Genomic DNA, 23,822 nt, shown 5'->3' with positions numbered 1-23,822 from the left:
TGTTTTTACTTGTAGGGAAAAAAGATCTTATTAATTACAATAATCAGCTGAAGTCTTAATTATTATTATTATCCATTTTTATTTTTACTAAGTCTGTTATTTAAACAGGTAGTCTCATTGAGACCAAGAGTTGTATTTACATGCAGTAAAAGTATTTGAACCCAGTTTTTTTTAAGTTCAGTGTAAACAAGAGGTACAGCTAACATTTTAATATGTTTTAGGATCAGTAGTCTCAGGTTTAAATATGTATAATTTTCAATTATCGATTCTCTTAATTGCAGCCTGGTGCTGCGTTGTGATTGGTTGATTGGTTAAATCATTTGAACGCCATAAACCTGGTGCACTGCAAGGATGCCACGATTTCTGTTCGTTTTCATTCTATTCAACATCATTACGGATGTATGTTGAAACTATCTTTTAAAATGTATAATAATGATAGTAATTAATAATAAAACACCTGTAAATAGGCGGAGAAGCCAACATTTGAGAAAAAAAGTGTTCACAATCTCGCGATAGCGGACGGTCTCGTGTCACGTGACTTTGGCACGTTTCGCTCTGCTGCTTCGTTTCGCCCAGTGGATGCTTTGAACGGTAAAAAGGCGTTTTTAAATTGTTTATGAACCTCTGCTTGCTCATTAAATGCATGTTTAAAGTGAAAAAGCGCAGCGTCACAGTAGGCGGAAGGCTACATAATAAAAATATAGTGCGGGTTGAATATATCAGTGGAGTCATGTCGCTTTTAGTTGCAGCTCAGCATCCCTCACCTCCATCCTTCTGTTAAATAGTTAGCTCAGGCCTAACGTGAGCTACTTTTATTTATACTAGCCGATTTGAATTATGTAGGATCCCCCTCCTCCCTGAAACATCCTGTTAACTCAGTGGGGGGGCTTGTTTGGTTTCTTTTTTATTATTATTATTTATTGCAGTTTCTTCTAACTGGTTGAGGTTTGCAGTTCTGAGTCACATGTCTCTCATGTTGCAGCTTTACGCGGCTGGGTGCTGTGTGAAAGCATGGAAATGATGAAGATCGAGCAGGTGGTTGTCGGAAACGACATGAGGTCCACCTCTGCGGAGATGAAGCCTGAGCCACTGGTCGCCCCCTGTAAGATGACATTTTACATTAATGTGACTCCTCTTTCTAACCGCCACAGACACAGCAACATTATCAGCTTACATGTTTTGATGATAAGTCCACCCTTACTGAACAACTCTTCTCACTGTGACGCAGACCAGCATGAGAGTCTGCAGTGCTTCCAGTGCTTTATCACCTTCTGTAACTCCAAAGCTAAAGAGAGACACATGAGGAAGAGTCATCGGGACCAGTACAAGCAGCAACTGCAGCAGGTGGGAAAAACAGGCTAAATACGCCCAGCAGTTCATGCATGATGTGTAATGTTTTACTCTCCAGGATTATTTATTAATCTTTGAATTTGTTACGTATTAATAAAAATAATCATTTTGGTATGGAAAACAAGAAGCAGCAAGTCTGAACATACTGTGTTGGAGTAGGGATGCATCTAAAAGCTGCAGGATAGTAGCTCTCGAGGACTGGGATTGGGCAGCCCTGCTGTAGATAAATTATGGAAAATGTGTTCAGGTACGAAAAGTGAAGCCTTGATCATACTGCATCCACGAGTCCACTGAGGTCCGACAGAAGTGTATTTCATCATCACACGGGGAGCATGACAATCCATGTCAATATCAGCATGCCTCCCTGTTTTTGTGATCATGTGATCGTTGTGAGATTTACCTTACAATGCAAAAACTACTGCACGTCTGCAATGGATTATAATTAAGGCTTGAAGCTAAAGCAAAAGTGCCTCAAACCTGCACTCTTTTCAGTGGCCAGCAGGGGGAGATTCTTCTGATTACAGAAAGATTATATAGAGGTCCAATAGAGAAAGCAGCTGTACTTCTCACACGATTTGTGGCTTTAGTAACTGCATTTCTCCTGAGTTTAAGTTCTCAATAGCTAGTTTACAAGATAATGTTCACGCTGTAAACTATGGTTCTTCTAAGAGTTAGAAATTAAATGCAAACAGGGTAGGCTTCAGGTCAACTCTTCTGTACCCTATGAATGTGTAGTGTCACTTGGCTTCACAACAAGGCTACATACCACCCTCTGCTCAAAGTCATATGCAAGAGGATTACATCTTTTATATACAGTCTATGTATTTAAAAAGCTGGAACTGTGAAATTGTGACAATATATGTTTGAATGATGAAGAACAACCCACACTGTTTTCTTGATGATTGCCCAGTAATCCAGAAAGTTGATTCTGTTCATCATCACAGTGACTTCTTCAGGCTCAGCTGACTGCAGGTTTTCCCAACTTTATAAACAGTTTGGTTGCATAACGACTGAAAGTAGCATCACTGACTAATAATGAACCATGAGCTCAGTTTCATGATCGTTAATATGCAAATGAGGGACATTTGAAAGTCAATGTGTGCCATGAACCAGCCCATACAGACAAACAAACGAAGTAATATAGTGAAAGTGTTTATGTGCCGAGAGGATCGCTGTTGAGGAAACCGAACAACCCTCTGGCTAAGTCAGGGGTGTCAAACTCAAATACACAGTGGGCCAAAATTCAAAACTGGAACAAAGTCGCGGGCTAACATTAATATTTATTGAAAAAAAAAATCTTCCTCCAGATATAAGAATGAATCTTTTCTTATGGACTCAAATAAGTTTTGCTGGAAAACTGAATATGGAACAAGCACAGCTTAATACTAAACAATATATATATTAGCTGTATAATACCAGTAGGCCAGCTCTAATAGTAATTTGGTATGGCTTCGCGGGCCAAATGTAATTAGGCTGCGGGCCAAATTTGGCCCGCGGGCCAGAGTTTGACACCTATGGGCTAAGTGGATGGCACAGCACAGCAGACCTACGAGAGAGTCCAGACCAAGAATATGCAGCATGTTTACAACTACAGGCCGGTGGCCACTTTTCCACTGATGAAGATGTATACATGTGGTTTGAGCAAGGAGTGCAATTATGTTAGAAGGGAACAGCCATCTCTGAACCAAAGAGGGGGCCTTACAGTACATCTTTCATCATATTACAGTGCTGTGATTAGCACTCATGGGCATCAGTGGTCATAGAAATTTCAGTATTAGCAGTCTTGAAACTGGTGTTAGTCAGTGGTCCAACTTTCAATCATTGTGCAACTGTGATGAGATGAAACATTACATCAAGTTGTACAAAATCAACTTTCTGGAAATTCACATTGTTGCTGATTAAATTTCTTACTGTGAATATTTACAGAATGAATACAAACAAACAAACATATATTTCTTCTGATTTTTCAGAGTAACACTGTCTTCACATGCTACAAATGTGAAAAGTTCTTCTCCTCTTCCGAGGAGCTCAGCAAGCATCAGGCCACCCACAGCACAGAGGAGAAGGCCTTTGTCTGCTCTTACTGCCAGAAAAGCTTCTTTACCTTCACCGAGGTGAGGACATGGCAGGCATTTTAAAGCTTCTTTTCTGTGCTGGAGGCTTCCAGTGTACCATTTCTTACTGTTTAATATCTTGCAGCTGAACCAACACAGACGTCACGAGTGTAAAGAACGGCGGTGTCCCTGCAGGGACTGTGGTGCTTCCTTCCCCAGCCCGTCACGACTTCGCAGCCATCGCATTGCGGTGCACCCCCAGCCCCCAGAACAAGCTGATGACCTGAACACCTTCCAGTGCTGCAAATGTCATCAGAGTTTCCAGACAGAGGAAGAGCTCCTGCAGCACCAGGAGAAATTTGCCAGGGAAATAAACTGTGACGCTAAGCTGCAAGGCAAAAAACGCGGGCGTAAACCCAAGCATGCAGTTCAAGGAGCGACTGGTGACAGCAAGAGGATAAAACAAGAGGGAGCAGATAACCACGAAGAATACAGTGACCCTCCAACAGACGGCTGCTCCTCCTCCGAGCTCCAGATTCCCTGTCCCGAAGCAGACTGCGATCTCATATTTCCTTCTGTCTTAGCCCTGCGGGCACACAAGCAAGTCGGGCACAACCCACATGCGTGCATACAGTGTGACGAGAGCTTTGCTCAACCCGAGCAGCTCAGCGCACACAAGGCTACGGCTCACAACTCTAGATACACCTGCCTCACCTGTGCAAAGAGCTTTACAAGAGAAAGCAGCCTAAAGGCTCATGAGAGCACCCACACCGAGCGAGAGGAGGGAGCAGAAAATACATAATATAAAGGGAAGAGACTGCAACTCGTCATTACGTGTTTAGATTAAATGATGGTCAAAATGAAGACTGCACAGACCTGTACAGACCAGGTAGTACTCTAACTACATGATCACCTTGGCCTTTTCTTCTTACTAATCCTTCCAGTGTAAGCTATCCTGGAAAGCCATACCAGGGTTTGCACTGTGAGGAAGCAGGATGGTTTGGAGGCAGAAGGCAGAGACATACCAGACAGTCAACTGGGAAACTTTAGTTTGTGTCCACTCACTTTAATCTCATCACAGCTTTGTTAGGTTTACCCCGCAGCTACTACTGCTTTAGCGTGAGTAAAACTGCACTTTTATAATGTTAAAGACGTGCTAGAAATCTCGTTTTTCTGTGTTTTTAGTGGGTTGACTTGATCTAAAACTAAAGGTGGCGACACCAGCACATGTGCACTTACTCACACGGCCACCAGAGGTCAGTTATCTTGAACTGTAACTATATAATTCACCTATTTTATCATTTTCTGATGGAAAATAGGTGTCTGTTGTTTTATGCTCTACAGACTATCTTTAAGAGCTTGAAAAGAAGGTAGCTGGATTTCTTTAATTTTGTCCATAATTCTGTCCATATTACCTCCACATTACCTGTAACGTATTTTATTCACTGTAGACCAACAAGTTATTTCTTACAAGTGCAGTGAATGTTTTGTATTTAGCTGAAGTCAGACACTGTAAGTCCCAAACATGATACAATCTTAAATACTACAGTACAGCAGTATATAGGGTTCTCTGTCACGAGACAGTCAGTCTCAAGGTTTCATTTCTTTTCTTTTTTTTTCTTTGTTTTTCAGAAGTTGTTGCATTAAACAGTACTCAAATTCCTGTGCTGTCTTTGTCCTTTTTATATTATTATATTTACTTAAATATTTATGATGTGGAAAACACTTCAGTTTGAATAAGTCTGAAAGTAAGTAATTTATGAAGAATCATTTTACTTGTTTTGAGGTGTTTTGGATCAAATTCTTATCTCTTTAAATCTCTACATCTAGTTGAACTCTCACCTTTTATACAGACTAGAATAGACTTTATTTTTTTATTTTTTTATTAAGTGTACTACTAATAATGTGTGGATACTATCCCCCAAATACTTGATTGTACTTTAGAACAAATATTTGACCTAATGTGTGATCAGAATGTCCCTCTGGCCCATGTTTAGTTGATGGCATCACACAGCAGCAATGCCCAGTTGGCACTAAGGGCCTCAAGGTGTGGTCTTCTGTTGCTGTAGCCCATCTGCTACGACGTTTCATGTGTTGTGTATTCAGAAGTGCTCTTCTGCATTCTTTGGTTGTAATTGGTGGTTATTTGAGTTACTGTTGCCTTCCTATTAGCTTATCCTTCATCAACCCCCACAAAATGGACATGATTTTTTGGGAAAATGCTAGCAGATCAGCAGTTTCTGAAATACTGAAATAAAGCAGCCAGCCTGACACCAACAACCATTCCACATTCAAAATCACTTTCTTCCTCTTTGTGATTCTCGCTTTGAACTTCAGCAGGTCGTCAGATATTTGTGTGGAAGAGCAGTTGAAGTGGGAAAGGTATATGACTAAGTGGCTGTGTTTGGATAATTTTACACCACTACATTATTCAGTTAACTATATTCTGCAGTGTCTCAGATTTCAGTACTCACTACGTGGTTCCCCAGTTACAACAGTGATAGGGGCAATTCTGCTAGATCGGTGTTGTTAGGTTTTATATCATTTTACTGATGATATTTACTTAATGATGATACTTTTGAGTGCCAGACTGACTTGTACTGACTTCCTTTTCATGTAAGGTATGAATATTTTACTGAGTAAATGGCCAGAGTACTGCATGAACTCTGCAGCTTTAAAATCAAAGTGAATAGATATCTGTACTTATTTGACATTTTAGAGAACTGAAACAACAACTTTGCTGTTTTAAATGATCTTAAAAGCTGACAAATACTCTCCCTTACTTGCATGCGTACACACACACACATACAGAGTTATTTAGGACAGAAAACACAACTTTAACTTATTAAGGTTAATATTTGCCTATTTGTGTTTCCCAGAAGAAAGAAGCCAATCTCTAATAGTTGTCAATACATGACAGACCAGAGGACTATGACGACTGCTGGAAACATACCTTCTAAATTTTAACTTGATGTTTTATTGGTTCTAAATAGTTTTTATTTAATAACAAAATTAGAAATGAAATACTTAAGACATATTTTAGATGCTTTAAGAAAAAAAGAAACAAAACACTAGAGATCCAGAGTGTGCAAAGTAAGAAATTTTAGGTATTATAGAAATAATATTGCTAAGATTTACAAAACAAAAAAACAGAGTGATTTTGGTATGAAAGAACATTTTTCTTTAACCAAATCTGATACGTGTAACTGCTTGAATAAAGTTCATCGAGTTGTACCACTGTGGGCGGGGTTTACCGGTGGTAAGAAGCGGACAGTACCACTGTTTTTATATTTATTACATCCTTTGTTTAAACTTATATTTCAAGAGTGACCTGGCCAGAGAGCACCAAACATAGTAGTTGATATTATTAAATGTATAACTGATCTTAGAGTGGATCTAAGAGGAGTGCCACTGACCTTGAGGAGATTATTTATTTATTTATTGGCAATGACTTTTGTGAGTTAATTTACTTCATGCTAACCAGCTCTAACAATTTTATCTCTTTCTACCTAGTCCACTGTTCTTATACTACTACTATTGTTGTTGAACTCATTTAATTACAATCTTCTTCCTCCTCTTCTCTCAGCTGCTCCCTCTAGGTGTCGCCACAGAGGATCATCTGCTTTCATTTAATCCTATCTTTAGTATCATCCCCTGTCACATGAACCCTCTGCATGCATATCCACTATCCCTCCTCTGCACATTGTCAAACCATCTCTCTCTTCCTCTCTAACTGTCTCCAAACCCCTCAACCTGATCTGTCCGTCTGACGTGCTCAGTTTTAATCCTGACCTTCATCTTGGCCTCTCCAAACTGTACATCATAGCAGGTTTCCATATTGTCTGTAAATCATACTTTCAAACAATTATTTAGAATATAGACTTTGCAGATCATTGCATTGTGAGTTTATATTTTACACCGTATTCAAACTTATTGCGTGAAGAAACACATGTTTTTACAATTATTCAATTTAAATTTGCACATTTATAGCATAAAGTAAGTGACAGTTATATGGCTACAGGAAGCTTAGGAGTGCCACTCCTGCTTGGTGTTGGGGTTAAAGCTACATAAGGAAAGGTTACATAAGCACACTTTAAAGAAAAACTAAACATTAAGCACACCACCAAAAAACACATGCATGCAATAAGCAATATAAAAGAGGTTAGCTGGACCATAAAGTGTCTATTGACTTCCAGTCTGCAGTTATTGAACAACCAAAGTATAATAAAAAAAAAAACATAAGATGAAAAGAATGTGGATATACTGATACTGCTGTTGTGAGAGTGTGTGTAAGTGTTTACTTTGCATCAGTAACATTTCATAGTTTCCAGTTTACTGGATTGGGAGTACCGTGGCACCTCTGCGGGGCGGAAAGTTCGTTTTCCCATGATGCACTAGTGCCTCTTTCTATCTCGCGCCTTTGCGTCGCAGCAGTCATCTTGCCACTCATCGCTGCAGCCACTCTCTGCTGGCGCGCCGTCCGTGTTGTTGTGTAGTAAATAATGGCGGCATCGGGAGGCGGATTATCTTCTCCCGCTGCTGTCGCGGGCTTGAGTAGCCAGACACCGGCCCGGGCTCGTTTTCCGGGCCGGCCGTGCACGCTTCGCAGCAGGCAGCGTTCGGAGAAACGTACCAGACGCGGAAGGTTGGGCTCGGAGGAGACGGAGCTTCCTACTGGAGGGCCGAGGCCCGTCAACATCGGCCTCGCGTTAAGCGAGGATCCGTCCCTCCTGCGCCTCCTTGGGCTGGAGGAGAAGCACAGGCGGCAGAGAGATGCGGGTTTCGAGTCCAGCAACAGCGAGGAGGTAAATAAGCTAAACATAGCGTGTCAGCTCTACGGGAAACAGTCGCCTTAAAAGACGAATAAAGGCAGTTATTCAAAAAGAGCTGCATTCAAAGGCTCTCTTTCCTTAGTAAGCGTATTTTAGCTGACGTACCGCTAGTTAGCGGCAGTGTAGCTAGCAACAGAAGCTAGCCGCCTGCCTGTAGGGTAAGCTTCATTTAGTTTTAGCCAACAGTGATCCCACACTGTAAATGTAGCTGGCCGCTTGTGTTTGCAGTGTTTTAGTGAGGATTATAGATGTGTATTGTTAGTGTGATGACTTCTGTACATATTTGAAGTTCGTTGTTTGTTTTAAAATGATCATATCAAAGCTGTACGCGTTTACATATATAGAGATCAAGCCCGTGTCCCGCTGAGTTTGTTGGCATGAAAGAAAAACGATAATTAGATGGAAACTTCCGCAGAGGTGAGGGGGAGTTTTTGTTGTTGTTGTTGTGGAAGCCTGTAGATGTCTTTGTTTCTTTTTCCCTCCCTCCCTCGACACGGTTTGTGAGTTGAAGTTCCCACCCTGTGCCGCTAATCTTGTCGTAGTTAACAGCCGCCGCTCATGACTTTGGGGACGGTACACTCCACGTCAGAGAGGTCAGCTGACCCGTTCGCTGTTTTGAACGTAAGACTAACGTGAGATGCTACAGGAAGAGAAATAAACGGAAACTCGGCAGTATAATTATATATTATACATAGGGAACCAGGCTTAAACAAAAAGAAAGCCTAGTACTAAATGTGAGCAGTCTTTGTTTACAAAACGCTCATTACGACCACCCTCAGCCTTCTTTCCATGTTCGTATGTAAGTTAATGATTAAACCGCCAGAAGTAGGTTTTCTCTACATGTTGCACCAGAGGATTTGCAAGCAAAATCACATTGCTTCGACCAAAGATGCTTTCTTTGTTTACTTGCATTTGACATTTCACGTGAAGTGATCTGACATTAAGAATTAACTTTAATAAAATGGTCTGTGAAGGTTCTCAGATGAGAGGTGAAACGTCTTCAAGCAACCTAACGTCCAGATGCTTTTCTTTCCAAGCTCCTTAGCCTTTAATAAAATGCATTCTTAAAGAAATTTTGATCGAAGATTGGACACATTTGTTTCTGATCATCTGTTTCACGTACTTCAGAGGTGCATGGACAGAATTGTAAAAATAATTTTCCTCACATACAAAATCTAGAATAATCAGATCCCTTCATATTTATGACCTCATGGTAAAAGTCCTTACTTGTGTTTCATAGTTTTTAAAACTAGAAAGGGAGGCAGAGCATTAGGGTATCAGGCCCTTCTGCACCTCTCGCTACTTTCAAGATTTAAAACTTTGCTTTTGCATAAAGCATACAGTCATGACTGGCAAAAGTGACCCTGAAACGGTTTTCCACGATGACTGAGGGTTTCTTCTTCACTCAGCTCTTTTCACTCTGTGTATTTATACACCACTACTGCATTTAATCATTAGTAATTATTAAACTTGGCCCACTCTTTCCCATAGCTTGTCCTTTGTCATGTCTCTCTCTGCTCTCTTCTCTTACCCATCACCCACCAACTGTCTCAGTGGATTACTGCCCCTCAGTTAGTCTGGATCTGTTGGAGGATCTTGTTAAAAGGGAGTTTTTTCTTCCCATTGTCTCCGAGTGCTTGCTCATAAGGCATCATCTGATTTTTGGGGTTTCTTTATAACATTTTAGGGTCTTTAGCTTACAGTATAAAGCCCTTTGGGGTGATTGTTGTTGTGATTCAATTAAATGGTAAGGATGAAGTCTTGGTGGCATTTTCATTGTACTTTTTGCAGATCCATCCAGCTGATGGGTAATGTGAAGACTTTTACTCTACATAATGTGTTTATACTTCCACTGTTCTTATTAGTGGCCTCTTTTTAGCCCCTGTCAGGCTGGATTGTGATAATAATATAATCTCATATATCAGATTTAATCACGGGAGCTTTAATGTCTGCTATCAGTCAGACTTCACTGATGCAATCCCTTTAGGCTGGACTGTAACAGGGTCACATGGCTCATAATAAAGCTTGATGGTGCTGGTGCTCAACTGGAGTATCTCTAACACTCATGTATACTGCAGTTATAGAATAGATATCGTTAGGGGAGTTTCAGTGGTGATAAATCTGTAGACTCTTATTCTGAGTGTAAAGATGGATGTGAGTAACTGCTTGTTTGAGGTTTCTTTCACTTTAATGCAACCTTTGCATCAGCGGTAGAAATGTGCATTAACTCCAAACTCTACTTAAGATGCTGTTGCAAAGAGAGTTTGCCTTTATGTTTTTAATAAGTGAATATAAATATATTTTTTTCAGGGAAGAATAGGGTTCAAATTGCCCAGAACCTATTCCATTATTGAGATGATATTGCAGCATATCTAGCTACAGATTAGAATGTGCAAAGGGAGTGAATGGGCCCAATCATTATTTATGGTTGACTAACAGATTGACAGACTTTTCATTTGGCACATCCAATCTACAGCGCTCTGATGCAACGGAGGAGTAAGAGTAGAGAGCAGTGCTGGTCTTAGATTGTACTTTCAACAGAATACCTGAGCTTTAAATGGTGGAAACAGAAAGTGGTGAGAAGGTGATGCAGTCTTTTTCATCTCTGTCTCTGGATGTTGTGGACTGTGTGCAATTTAAGTTCTGAAACTTCCGTTGGGCTTAAACAGATAGCACCCAGTCACATTCAGAGAAACCCAAGTGCCTGCTGAAACCTGCTGTTCACTGTTTGAAACTGAATACTGAAAGCTCTTTGAATGGTCTCATTTAATTATTTTCATATTATTATAGCCAAAGGCATTCTGTGATTGGTTTAATGTGTGTGGTTGTTGGCAGGATTAAAACAAATTGAAAGGTTATGAACAGAATATTATTATAGTTTTTTTTAAATTGTAGTATTGGAGAAATTTGAAATTTTGCGTCATATCTTAGAGGGAAGAAAAAGAATGCAATAAGAAATAAATGTCTGAAATTGTCTTGCTGCTAAAACATTAGAATCCAAGTATCTAGGGACTGATGCATAGCCTTTGCAGAGGTATGCAGTCTCAGGCACCTGTTGTTGTCTTTAGAATCTCAAAGTCAAACTGAAACTCGAGTGTATTTATAAAGCACATTTAAAAACGGCTGACATTGACTAAAGTGCTGTACAAAGGCTAGAATGGTTAAAAAACATAAGAAATAAGTCAAATACATGTTAGTAGGTAAACGCATACAGTCGTGGCACACAAGTGTGCGCGTGTGTGTATGTGTGTGTGGGTGGGGGGATATATGTGTATTGAGAGTGTGGGGAGTGAGTTGGAGGGTGGAGTGGGCTGCTTTTAACTATGTAAAGCACTTTGTGCTACATTTTTTCTGTATGAAAAGTGCTTTATAAATAAAGATTGATTGATTGAAGATATCAGTGAGTGAATCAAACAGACTCAAATGCCAATAAATAAAAACAAGGTGCAAACACAGAGAGTGCACCTGTCCTCAAAGTTTAAATCCAGAGTGGGGAACAGTGAGAAGCACTTGATAAGCTGATGTAAATCAGATCTATTTTCAAAAAAAATCAAAATTAGGGGTTGTGTTATCCCTGTATTTTACACCACATTTTTTAAAATGAAAGGTTCTCAGGCAGCTCTTTTTTGTAAATGTAAATATTACATTACAGGTTCTTAAGCTAATCTGTGGCCACTACAGATTACGTAGAGGTGTTGTGGGATTTCCACGTGAAGCGATTTGTTGTGACAGGTAAGTGACAGCTCTGACTGTCACTTTGGTAGTTTAGCTTAGCTTGCATAGCTTGCTATGGAAGCAGAGTGAGGTTGAGCACCCAGAATAAAATAAAATGCAACAAGATGCTTCTGCAGCAGTCTTTCCTGCTCCAAGTAAGATTCCACTTTAAGTCTGTTTATGCCATATTTAACTGTTTTATACACAGTGGCTGCTGTTTTTGGAGCCAGCACAGTCACTGTGGGAAAATAAAAATCAGTTTCTCCCTTCATTTTTTCATTTCTTATTTATTATATATTGTTGGATATATTTTAACATATTATCATAAAAAATGAGAAATTGTAGGTAGCAAGTATGCATGCAAGTTTTCAGTGCTGTCTGCCAAAGTCACAGAGATCAAGAAATTCTAACATGACTTCTTGTCCAAATGCTTTTTTTATACAACTCAAAAATTGTACTTTATCTGCTTTATTCCAGGAGGATGAGTTCACTGGATTTGGGATGACAACAGTTCGTCCACAAAAGGCTTCTGCTGCTGTTTCTCATTCGTCACTCAGCCAAGAAAAGTCTCCTAATGTTTTGGACCAATCACAAGAAGCAAAGCCTCTTATTGGAAAAATTATACCCAAGACCCCAAAGCCAGGTCTGATTGGAAAAATTGTACCAAGAGTTCCTAAAGAAGACTTGGATGGTAAAGAGAGCGAAGAAAAAGAGAAGGAAATACCAAAGCATGTAATCAAACTACAGGGAAAGCAGGTAGTTCTCACTGCAAAAGCCAAACATGCAGACAAGCAGGCCTCAGGTACACAGAGTGGTACAAAATCACCTGATATTTTCAGAAAAGCAGGAGAAACGGCACATTCAGGCGTGTTAAATCAAGCAGCTGGTACCTCAGCTGGTGGCACCAAGCAAGGCAAGTCAGCAAATGCTGTGACGGCAGCAGTTAAAGGCACAGAAAGAGCTCGAAGGAGGATCAAAGAAGAAGGCGAGGTGTCAGAGGACTCGGATAGGGACCAGTCCCTGACGCGGAGGTCTGTGAAACGCGTCAAGGGTTTTGAAATTGGGCAGCCTCGACGCACATCTCATCTGATGCCTTTGCCGTTTGCATCTTTTCAGAAACGACAAAAGAAGAGGTTTGCTAAAGGTATGGGTGCCTCTCCTGAGGCTGGAGCTGAGGCTGGCGCCCAGAGCGGGGTAGAAGCGGCGATGCCCCTTGAGTGTGAGGCTGCAGATGTTGTTGAAAAAAGAGCACACAGAAGACATCAGCGCAAATCTGTGTTTGGCTACAGGAGGAAGACAAAAAGTCTTCCACTCATTAAGGGGCCAAAACTCGGTCGTCCTCGTACTAGGCGTGTTTTTTATACCTACGAGCCAGAACCCATTCCAGCCACAGACACACAGGATGGCAACGAGCTGCTGATCCAAGATCAGAATGTTACTCCATCGGAGAATAAGGCAAAGCCATTTTCAGAGGAACTAGGCCAGAGCTCCAGTAACTCCTGCACTCCATTAACGAGTGGACGGTCTTCCCGAGTGATTAAAGCTCCAAAGAGATTCTTGGATGAGGAAATGATTCCTTTTCCGAAGGGCCCTCTGTCAACATGGCTGAAAAGTCAACAGAAAGAGGATGGAAAACCAAGTGCATCCATTCTCGAGGCAGGTTATGAAGGCAAATCGCTACAGTCGGACAGTGACTCTAGATCTCTTTTTGACAGCTCGTCAGGCATGTCAAGAATCTCAAAGCCCGGCCCAGGCACGAGCCACCTGGAGTTCTACAAGAACCTCAAGAAACTGACGTTAAAACTGGCAGAGAAAAAGAAAGGACCATCTGACATTCATGGAGATTATGCACAAGATGGTGACAGTTTGACCTCTCATGTCAGGAAAAGACGGAGGTCCAAACTCATGATGGAGGAGTTGGACTCACCTGGTGTTGTGAGGAAGCTAGCTGTGGTGGTCAACACTGATGTGGAAACGCCCTCGCAAGTGCCATCAGAAGATGGAGATAAAGGAAACAAGAGTAAGGATAAGTTGTATAATTTATGAAAAACTTGTGGTGTATAATATTTAAAACGTTAGTATTTATTTATCAGTGCAATTTGGATTATATTCCATAAAGATAAAAATAAATGTGATTGTTCCACTGTATAGTTGTATTCTTCAGTGAAGAGGTGTTTGCTTGTAAATCCTCTAATTGGAGTCAACTTTTTATCCTGTTTCAAATGGGGTTTGGCGCAGTCGAAGCACCAAAAGTAACAGCGGACAGTTGCGAGGGGCCAGAAGTCAGTGGGCCCAGCCATCGACTAGGTCTCAGTGGAGCCAATAAGAGGATGCTCCACCTGCTGAAAAAAGCCAAAGTCCAGCTCATCAAGATTGATCAACAGAAGCAGCTGAAGTTGTCACAGGTAAGAAATTCTCTCTGTTTCTTTTAATGAGCCCCTCGTATGGTTTTTTTATGTTGCCCCTCATTTCATGTCTATGCTGCCTGCAGTTACTGTGATTCAACTGTTCAGGGTAACTGAGTCCTCCTATTCTATATATTGGTGAGAGAATAACCATCATCTCCTCAGTATAAAGAAGAATAATCATAGCATCAATATAAAGACTCAAGAATGTCAGAAAAGTCCTGAAGAGAGAGTGGACGCAGGGAAAATACAGAAAATTAGAAAAAACTTGAGGTGTGAATATGTTTGGGGGAAAGTACCAGCATTTTATTTGTTTCTGTTGTGGCATGTAAAACACCAGGATACGGCCACAAGATAATTAACATATAACCATAAGCGCTAGCAACAACATCGACAAGTTACACGTAGGTTGTGCAGCAGAGGTCTAAATCAGTCGTCTGATGCCTGTTGGAGCACATTTTTCCTCTGGTTTTGCTTTTGCTTTGTTTTTTGTTTTAATGGTGACAGCAAAGAGGTTGTAGATGCACTATCCCCACCTTGTATCAGAGTTTTGCTGTATATCCTACCAGGAGATGGTAAAAAAACAATACCTATACAGGATTTTCCCAGAAGCTGACAGCAGGCGTTGTGCATGTTTGCGTGATTGTGCCAAACAGTCTCGTTTAACAGAATTCCATGTATTTTACTGATTTAGCTTTATGAATGAATTAAATTTGACTTAAAATAGTTCTGCTGTTTGTTTCATTTTGTTTGTTTGCTTGCTTTGCAAGTCCAAAACCTCTGTGGTAGGTGCTAATTTATTTGTATACAGTAACAAACGTGATATATACAAAACATATATAACTTAACCATCTTTTATTACTGACATGTTTGGTTTTTCAAGGCTGTAATTCTCTGATTATTTGTTTGTTATCTAGTCAAATTGAATATATTATTTGCATTGTTTACATAAAGCACATTAAACAGATGTCAGTTGTAGAAAAACCTCTGGAAAATTTTAATGGGCACTTTTTACATTGTTTCTGTATTTATTGTATTATGAAAACAATTCACTGAAACAATCAACGTGAAAAATGAGAGGTAAAAACTCAAGTGTTCTCACCTAATTTTACATGTTTGCAGCACAGTTCGGGACCTGTTCAGTAGACCGTCCTGATTACTGACCAATAGCAATAAAACTGATATGACATCTGCCAGAAGCTTAGGGCTTTTCAGTTGTGATGCTTGTGATTTAGCCATTTATTTGAGAAGCTAATGACGTAGTATCTTTTAAATGAGACCTTGATTTTCCTGTTTGTTTGAACAGTTGGGCTCTAGAGAAACACGAATGCCAGTGAGTGGAAGGAGGAGGAGGAGGAGAGTTGGCCTGCCTCCCAAAGATGTTGCTCGTCAGGTAATAAATGTGCATTTCTTTCTTCTTCTTTTCTGTTAATCGCCAATACTGGTATCATTTTTCATTAACTAAATATTACCTGAGTTCACTGAATTTGTATGTCTCTGTATGCAGGAGCAGCCTCTTGGTGGTCCGAGGATCAAACACGTGTGCCGGGCAGCAGCTGTGGCTTTGGGGCAGCCTCGTGCCATGGTGCCAGATGACATTCCCAGACTCAGCGCTCTGCCACTTCACGAGAGAGAGGGCATCACCTTTTCTCCCGCAGCTGAAGGTACAGTCCACCTCCATGTGTAGTTTTTAAGAATGGAGTTGTTAACGTTCCTTTAAAGATATCTCTGCACTGTGTATGTGCAGCAATTTTTATTTAAGGCTTGAAAAGAATGAGGGACTGACACTTCAGATATTATTCAGTGTTTTTTAGTCCTATCCCTGTTAATGTATAAGAGACACAGTTTATATTTTAAGTGTCAAAACCATAGACTGTGTAAAAGCTGGACATGGCTACCATGAATGTCACTCACTGGTTTGAGGTGAGCCTTTTTTTAGGTGTTCTGTAACTGGATATAATGACCGAAGGGAGTACCTGACTTTGAAACCACAGACTTACTAGTGAGCTTATCCTGGATAACCCTTTTTTTCGTAACGCTTACAATAACCAACATTTAAAAAGTGGGCTTAGCAATGTATTTTTTCCCCCCATTATTATGAAAGGAAATGAATGACTGAGCCAATAAAGTTGTAGCCACAAAGAATGCCCCCTGGTGGTTGTTATTAAAAAATACAGGCTTAAGGCACTTCCCCATTGGCTTACTTTTTTCTGAGCTGGAAGCTCTGTTTGGTTTTTCTGCTGTCTATGGTCAAAACAAATGCAAACTAAACTTACTTTGCATGAAAAAAGGTGCGTGTCCTTTCCTTGAGAGATGCACAGCAATATATATATGAGTAAATACATGCCTTTGGTTTTTTACGGGCATGAGAAGAATAAACTGAAGCTGCTGATGTGCTTGATCAGAGTTTCTCAGTCTTTTCGGATGGTTGAAATGACAGAAACTAATAATAAACAAATATTAAAAGTAGAGTTTCCTTAAGAATATCCACAGGTCATGAAAGAATAAGCTTTGAAATCAATTTCCAAAAAGCCATAGGAGGTATTAAGTCTCAAAGGCTTAAGTATTGACTGAATTCAAATGCATATCATGGTATCTGCTGTGTTTTGTAGCAGTTATTTCAGTTCAAATGTTTTTGAATGTGCTCACTGTTAGGAGGACTGTTGCCACAGTCCTATTCAGTCCTTTTTATGGAGTTTCAGACAACTCCGTCACTCCTGCAGCAAACACTGCCACTACTGTGGCAGTGTTTGGGAGGAGGCAAGTGGCTCATGTTATTATTTTAGCATCCACTTACTCAGGTTAATTTAGTGGATTTTGGATGATATTGGCCCAGTATTAGCACAATGTGGATAAACTGGTGTCTGCACATCTGTCAGCTAATGCAAAAAAGGGGGAGTACAGCACATTAAAGTAGGGTGATTCCACAGATAAGTTTTGAAACTTTGTCACCTTGTTGTTGTTGTTGTGCCACCAGTGAGCTGTTGTGATATCCCATCATATTTTATGGTTATGAAACATAACAAGAAAAAAATGGAGAAAGAAATTTGAGGTACTTGAATCATAAATTTCTATTAAAGGTTATATGAAAATGTTGGATTTTATATCCTTCTTACGTTTTTTTGCATCACAGTACCTATAGGGTTACACCACCAGCTACTGCTTATGTATAGTTGGTGTTACTACAACCATGCAGTAGTCAGGATTAGTATTTAATTCACAAACTGACTGTAGTAATATAGATTGACTCTACTGTATGTAACCCTGCTTTAAGGTTGGGTAGGGTAATTAATGTTGTCTGCACGGATTTGGCAAAAGGTGCTCTGCTATTTTATTAAAAATGAAATTCTAATAATGAAATGAACTAAAATATTCGGATCCAATCTGACTAGCAAAGCTTCTGCACTTCTAAACAAAAAGCCTAAATAAAAAACAATTATGAAGCATAATTTTGATACATTTTGGCAAAAATTAACATGTAAGGCAAAAAAAGTAAAACATGCTTTTTTTTCTTAGCTCAATGTAGTTGTAACTAAAATATTTTCCAGCAAAAATATCTCTTGTCACACACAGATTAGCCACCGCTGTTGGAAAGCTATACCCAACACTGGTCAAGTGAGCATCACTCAGTATGAGGTGAGGAAGTACTGTTTGACAAACGGACTCACTGAACACTACATCTAAACCAAAAAGTGATCCTTTCACAAGCTTATTCATGCATTATTTATTTAAAATTTCAATAAGTTCGCACGTCTAAGTAATTTTTCCTTTTTTTTTTCTTTTTTTTTTTCAAATGTGTGCAGTAGCATTGAAATAATACAACTGGGGGATTCAAGAGGATGCCTGTAAGTTTGAAACGGGTTACCGTACATAAGGGAGTTCCCACCCATAAAGGATTTTGTCTCCAGTTTTCATCCAGTCACCTCATTTTTATTGTAGAGCATCTTTAGATTTCCACCTCTCCAGACAAAAGGGAAGAAAGGTCTGTACTCTGTTTGGCTCCAAGTAATAATTAAATTCTTAAAAAATGTAATCCTCAGGAAGTTTGTTAAAGAGACAAAAGACCAGCACTAATCGATAAAAATCAGCGTCACCTGTTGACTAACATGTTCGCAGGTCTACAAAAAAACCAATCGCCACCAGATATGGGCTGCAACAATTCATTGAGTAATTCGAATGTTTCGATTATTTAAAAAAGAAAAAAAAATCATTGACACACGTTGTTTGCTTCAATGTTTTGTTCAACACGTGGCTCTGTAGCGTGCCGATGTGTCAAAAAGATTGACAACACAACAGCAGCAGTGATGATGAGGCTGGAGCCAGAGTCTGTTTACACACCGAGGAGAGCAAAGAAGTGAAGCCGGTACAGAGATGGTGAGCTCAGGTTACGTGAAAGAAAACCTGTTTCTAGTGTCCAAACACCATCACTGTTCCTGTGATCACCATTAAAACATTTACTGGGAAAAATCCACCGGTGTTTGTTTAACACAGAGAAAAATCTGCAGTAAGGCGATATCAAATTATGCAGATGAACAGTTTTTTTTCACAAGCCAGTAAAAATGTACATGGGCCAGTAAAAGTCTGAGTAGCCAGTGGCTGACCTGTGGGCTGTTGTTTGTTTGACTTTGATCTCTGACCTTGGGATTATAAATATTTATTTTTGGTTTAAGACGGTGTTTTCTTTGGAAAAAAAATTCAGTTTTAATATGGCACATAGATACATTCAAAAGCTTTAATTATTGTTGTTTTGTTTGTTTGGTTTTTTTGTTTGTTTTTTACAGCTGTTGTATGCAGTTAAACTTTAAAATGCTGTAATTTCTAAAATGAACAAGAATGAGCAGCTCTGAAAAACCTGGATTTTGTTCTCTATTGAATATTTATAATTGCTCATTAATAAGAGAAAATTATTTTTATCCAATTAATCAATGCAGTCATCGATAGATTACTTGATTACTAAAACAACTGATAGCTGTCGCCCTACATGTGATTGCAAAAACAACAGAAGATGAGGGCTTCTCCATTAATGCAGTGGGTCTCATTCACTAATATGTACACTGAAATATGTCCAAAATTACTGTTTGACTTACAAAACATTCTCAACAATTCCCACAGCGGGCTCACTGCGCCCTCATTTCTCCAAATAACAAAACCTGTTTCCCTCGAGGTGACGAAGAGAAAGAAGTGAAGCCTCTCTTGCAAAAACCCAGACGATGGTCCAGGTTTCTTGTAAGAGAGAGAGAAGCATGCACAGCTGGATGTGGTGTGAAAGAAAGTCTGAAGAAATTGAAATAAGTTTCTGAAGAGGAAGCCAGATGAGTTCAGAAGTCCTCCTCTGGGAGCAACAATGGCTAAAATAAACAAAGGATGATAATAATAATAAATACAGCTTTTTAATATAATTTCCTCTGAATAAAATACAATGTCACGCAAAGTTGATTGGAAGAAAACCCAAAACTAAATTAAATACTCCATTTAAAAAATAAGTAAATAGGTCAGGAAGCACCAGCCTATCTCATGGTAGGATAATGACAAGAAATTAGATATCAATTGGTGACATCCAGCAAGTGACTAATTTCTTAAAAGCAGGGATGCAATTGTCCAGTGGACTATTACCAAAGCAATATCCAAGGGATTCATTACAGAAAGATATACAAGACAGAATCCTGTACAAGATTTATTTAACTTTAAAAAAAGAAGAAAAAAAAAGAAAAATGTTTGGATGTAACAGAAAAGGCGAATCCATGGAGGAAAAAAATCAAGTTATATGTAAGTATGTTTAAAACATGATTCACAATTTAGCATTCCTGCAAAAGAATCAGTCATCATAGGAATCAGAAATGGTGACATGGTACAAAATATGGAGCGAAATGGTGTGCAGACCTTGTTTTTTCCCTTGTTTGCAACACTTTTTGGGGGGGGTTAGGAATTAGAAAAGTTTGCCTTGATGTGCACACACTTGGTCTATCAACTCTTCAGACAGTCGTTAAAAGAGAGTAGCTGTACAAGTGCAAACCAAACAACAGTCCATTAAGTGTAGAGTGGAAGACGTTAGATCTGCAGGCTGAATAGTGAGATATGGTGTCCAAAGATGTCACCCCCAGCACATCGCATGCACATAATGGTGACGCAAATGTGTCCTATGGCTCTTTTACCCGGCCTCTCTGTCTCTCGCCTTCAGATGTGGCAGATGATGACGATGACATCACTGATCAGGGCAGGACCCAGTGGGTTGTCTCTCAGGAAAGCATCCAGCGCAGGAGGCGAGGGAGGGGCAAGGGCCACAGGTTCAGGAAAAGGAAGATGCTGAGTCAATATACTCGTGGAGGAGTGCGTTCGAGGCGCTGTGGACGCTGCAAAGGCTGCTTGGTGGAAGAGGACTGTGCCAAATGCATCAACTGCCTGGATAAGCCCAAGTTCGGGGGGCCAAACACCAAGAGGCAGTGCTGCATGTGAGTGAAGCCCATCACAGATTTGCATTATTGTGCTTTACATGAAAATCATGACCTTTTTCATATACAGATAAGCCTTTAATGGAGTTTTACTGAATGCTTAAAAGGCATTTGAATTATTTGCCAACACTCACATTAAAGGAGCTGGCTATATAAATGTATATATAAAATATATTTTACTCAACTCTTGTATTTTCATTTATATGTATGTTCCAGCTCTATAACCTGGAATAATGTTGCATGTCATCTTGAACAAAGCTAGATACGGCTGCTGTATAGGCCCTAATTTCATATACTGACTGAGTTTGACTGCAAGAAGATAATTTGATTTCCATTACATATTGATTTAATTTAAACTAAGCCAGCCTGAAAGCTGCATGTTCTCATCACAGACTGAATAAGTACAGCTCCAAACTATTGCTGTAAAGGCAAGTTATCCAGCTGTTTGCGGAAAATCATTCATATATTTGGTCCACAAATTAAAAATGAACCGCGCTACATGTTTTAATTGGTGCCTAAAATACTGTGTACCTTGTAGATTTAGAAATTTCTTGTACATGAAACATAAAAAAATACTTATTTCTTTTCAGTAACGCATATTAAAGAACTCAGTTAATGAAGGCAAGTTGACTCTTTGAGTTAAACACATTTATAGATGGGTACACTTGAACTTTGCCCTGGACACACACTTATGTTTTTCCATTTTTTCCCCCTTCTAGATATAAGAAGTGTGACCGGATTGAAAAAGCAAAGATGGCGCGGATTGTGAAACCATTTAAAGGTATGTTTTTATTTTTGGATATACATTTATTTTTTAGTTGAATCTAATAAGTTTGAATGACTACTCTGGTTTAAAAGCTTGTGTACATAATTAATCAAGGGGCTCCTTTTTCTCAGTCCAGGCGAAGGGGTTTTTGGGCTCCGTTACAAGCAGTGACGATACAAACTGGACTTCTGGAAAGCCGGCCGAGGGAACGTCCTCGATGACGCTTGGAGTCAGGAAGCATTCACTGCGTAACATCACACCGCGCTCTTACAGTAGTCTGCTTAAATCAGAATCTGAAGACGAGGAGGACGAGGAAGAAGGAGAGGACAGGACAGATAAATCGACAGTAAAGCCAAATGTAGCTGCTGCCAACAATCAAGGTAACTAAAGCTTTGGTTTTGGCACACAAGCCTCTGAGTGTCAAGTCTGAATTTCACTCCATTCTTTATTTAAGCAAATATTTATCCTGCATAAACGTTTCATGAACGACTCGCACAGAAAAACAGGCGCAGCATGATGTAAATCATCACAACGCCTGATATTGTTTGTCAGCAGCTAATGATTGTGAAGCAATTTTGGTGATATTTTCTCCATAATTCCAGCTGTGGCTCTGAGCCACACGGAAACACCAAAATAATTCCTGAATTAATTTCATAGCAGTTTTGATCTACATGATAACTGGAACTTATCTATTTAAAAATATAATAACGCTGAGATGTCTCAGAAATTGGCAATTTGATATTACACCACAGACTTAGTAAAAGAAAATCAAAACGCACGGCACAAAGTTGTAAATGGCCTGCATTTGTATAGCGCTTTTCTAGTCCATAGGACCCCGTGTAGCTTGTACTCCTTCCTCTGGCAGCATGCATGCATCAAGCAGGTTGAAAGGAGAGCAGATGCCAAATCTACTCGATTACTTTAACTCCAAGTCTCAGAGCCCCTGAAGTTGTAAGTTGATGTTTTTCCAGTTCAGATGTGTTATTTCTGATTTTCCAGCTAATTTTAAGGTAATGTTGACTGCCCTGTTGGTAACTTAGTTGAGGTAAACATGATTTGTAAAAATCATAACAGTACGCACATATGCAAGATATGTAGTGAATATACACAAACCTTTGAATATGAGCTGTTGAGTTCAAGGAGTTCATAAATAGATGGAAATAAATATGTCAGTTTACCACTAAAGCTCATCGGGGGCTCGGGTCCAAGTGCATCCTGGGCCGTTTCCCCAGTTAATTTTTAAGAATGATTTCTTTGTGCATCCTCCAATAATCTAAATATTAGAAGCACAGAATCCCTCCTTGCTCTGAGCCCTGATATTGTTTGAAACCTCTTTTGTGTCAGCAGTTTTTCTTAGATTTGTGTATCTGTGTTTTTTTTGTTTGTTTGTTTGTTTGTTTTTTTGAGATCTTGCTTCTCAAGATGGTGGATCAGTGGCAGACGACCCAGATGCAGGGAAGCATCGCCGGCTGCCTTCCAGAGGAGCTGGCAGCAGAACCAAAGCTTACAAGGTAAAAACATGTTTCCCTAATCCGCCTCTAATAGACCACCTAATGGAGCCTGGGACAAACAGTACTGTTTGGAAAAGTTTACCTTCATACCTGTCAGTATTTCTAGACAGGTGTTTAGTTTTCTTTATTTTCTTATTTTAAATATTAATAAAGCTTATCTTAATTCATTTATTTGATTATTATTTCCTCTATAATTTAACTAAATATTTAACCCTCAAGTCACAATTGAAACACTTATTTCCAAGTGGTGCTTTTGTCCAGCTCTGAATTTCATTTTTCAGTTTTTCCACTGTTTCTTAGTTAAACCACGTCTGTTGGGATTAAAAAATTCCTTAAAGAAGTCTTGTAGCCCCGTTGATCTTCTGTTTCTCACTTCCAGCTTTTTATAAGACCCTTTGCATGTACTCCGTCTGTTTCATAAATTATGGATCAATCAAGCTACGTCCGGGATAATCTACAGCATGCTTTTTTTTTTTTTTTTTTTTTGGTAGCACCGTGAGTGATATTCTGTTTGAAGAACAACATCATTGTCTCATTTAGCACCATTAGTGAACTTGTTATCCAAGCATGATGTTGGTGTGGGGAAGGAAAGTCATGCCCCTCCTGTTATGCGTGTTTTACTCTCTGGAGTCTTAATGGTGGTGTTTTTTAAAATAAAAAAAATATCTGCAGGAAGACGCTGAAGAAGATTCTTTTGTCCAAAGTCAAATATTTTCTTCAACGTAGAGGTGCTTCTTTAAA

General features: G+C 39.5%; 2 protein-coding genes across 4 annotated transcripts in view; both read left to right on the top strand.

Annotated features, from left to right (window-relative positions):
- Positions 1-58: 58 nt before the first annotated feature.
- Positions 59-5,061, top strand: LOC102292879 (gastrula zinc finger protein XlCGF52.1). Its single transcript, XM_005927565.3, has 5 exons — positions 59-591; positions 983-1,102; positions 1,229-1,344; positions 3,321-3,464; positions 3,550-5,061. Exons 2-5 carry the CDS (start codon positions 1,012-1,014, stop codon positions 4,204-4,206), a joined length of 1,008 nt encoding a protein of 335 aa, XP_005927627.1. The 5' UTR covers positions 59-591; positions 983-1,011; the 3' UTR covers positions 4,207-5,061.
- A 2,756-nt stretch (positions 5,062-7,817) lies between these two features.
- kmt2ba (lysine (K)-specific methyltransferase 2Ba) overlaps positions 7,818-23,822 on the top strand; it is a 34,914-nt gene continuing 18,909 nt past the window's right edge. For 2 of the 3 annotated variants that reach the window (XM_005927563.3, XM_014335244.2), the window contains exons 1-9: positions 7,818-8,209; positions 12,428-13,970; positions 14,189-14,355; positions 15,662-15,748; positions 15,863-16,019; positions 20,534-20,804; positions 21,524-21,585; positions 21,702-21,950; positions 22,978-23,081. In XM_005927563.3, the coding sequence (XP_005927625.1) occupies positions 7,907-8,209; positions 12,428-13,970; positions 14,189-14,355; positions 15,662-15,748; positions 15,863-16,019; positions 20,534-20,804; positions 21,524-21,585; positions 21,702-21,950; positions 22,978-23,081 (2,943 nt within the window). In that variant the 5' untranslated portion in view covers positions 7,818-7,906. The other variant, XM_014335245.2, reaches the window with a different exon arrangement.

Source organism: Haplochromis burtoni, unplaced genomic scaffold, assembly GCF_018398535.1.
Source record: "Haplochromis burtoni strain Fernald_Lab_line unplaced genomic scaffold, NCSU_Asbu1 Contig_90, whole genome shotgun sequence".
NCBI classification, from domain to species: domain Eukaryota; kingdom Metazoa; phylum Chordata; class Actinopteri; order Cichliformes; family Cichlidae; genus Haplochromis; species Haplochromis burtoni.
The sequence above is the reverse complement of the archived record's forward strand: the minus strand, read 5'-3'. Positions and strand labels throughout refer to the sequence as shown.

What these genes read in the sequence shown, in the direction of transcription:
- LOC102292879 (XM_005927565.3), top strand. Translation starts at nt 1,012, where the DNA reads ATGGAAATGATGAAGATCGAGCAGGTGGTTGTCGGAAACGACATGAGG. An exon ending in TGAGCCACTGGTCGCCCCCT is followed by an intron (nt 1,103 to 1,228) that starts GTAAGATGACAT and finishes ACTGTGACGCAG; the next exon opens with ACCAGCATGAGAGTCTGCAG. An exon ending in ACAAGCAGCAACTGCAGCAG is followed by an intron (nt 1,345 to 3,320) that starts GTGGGAAAAACA and finishes CTGATTTTTCAG; the next exon opens with AGTAACACTGTCTTCACATG.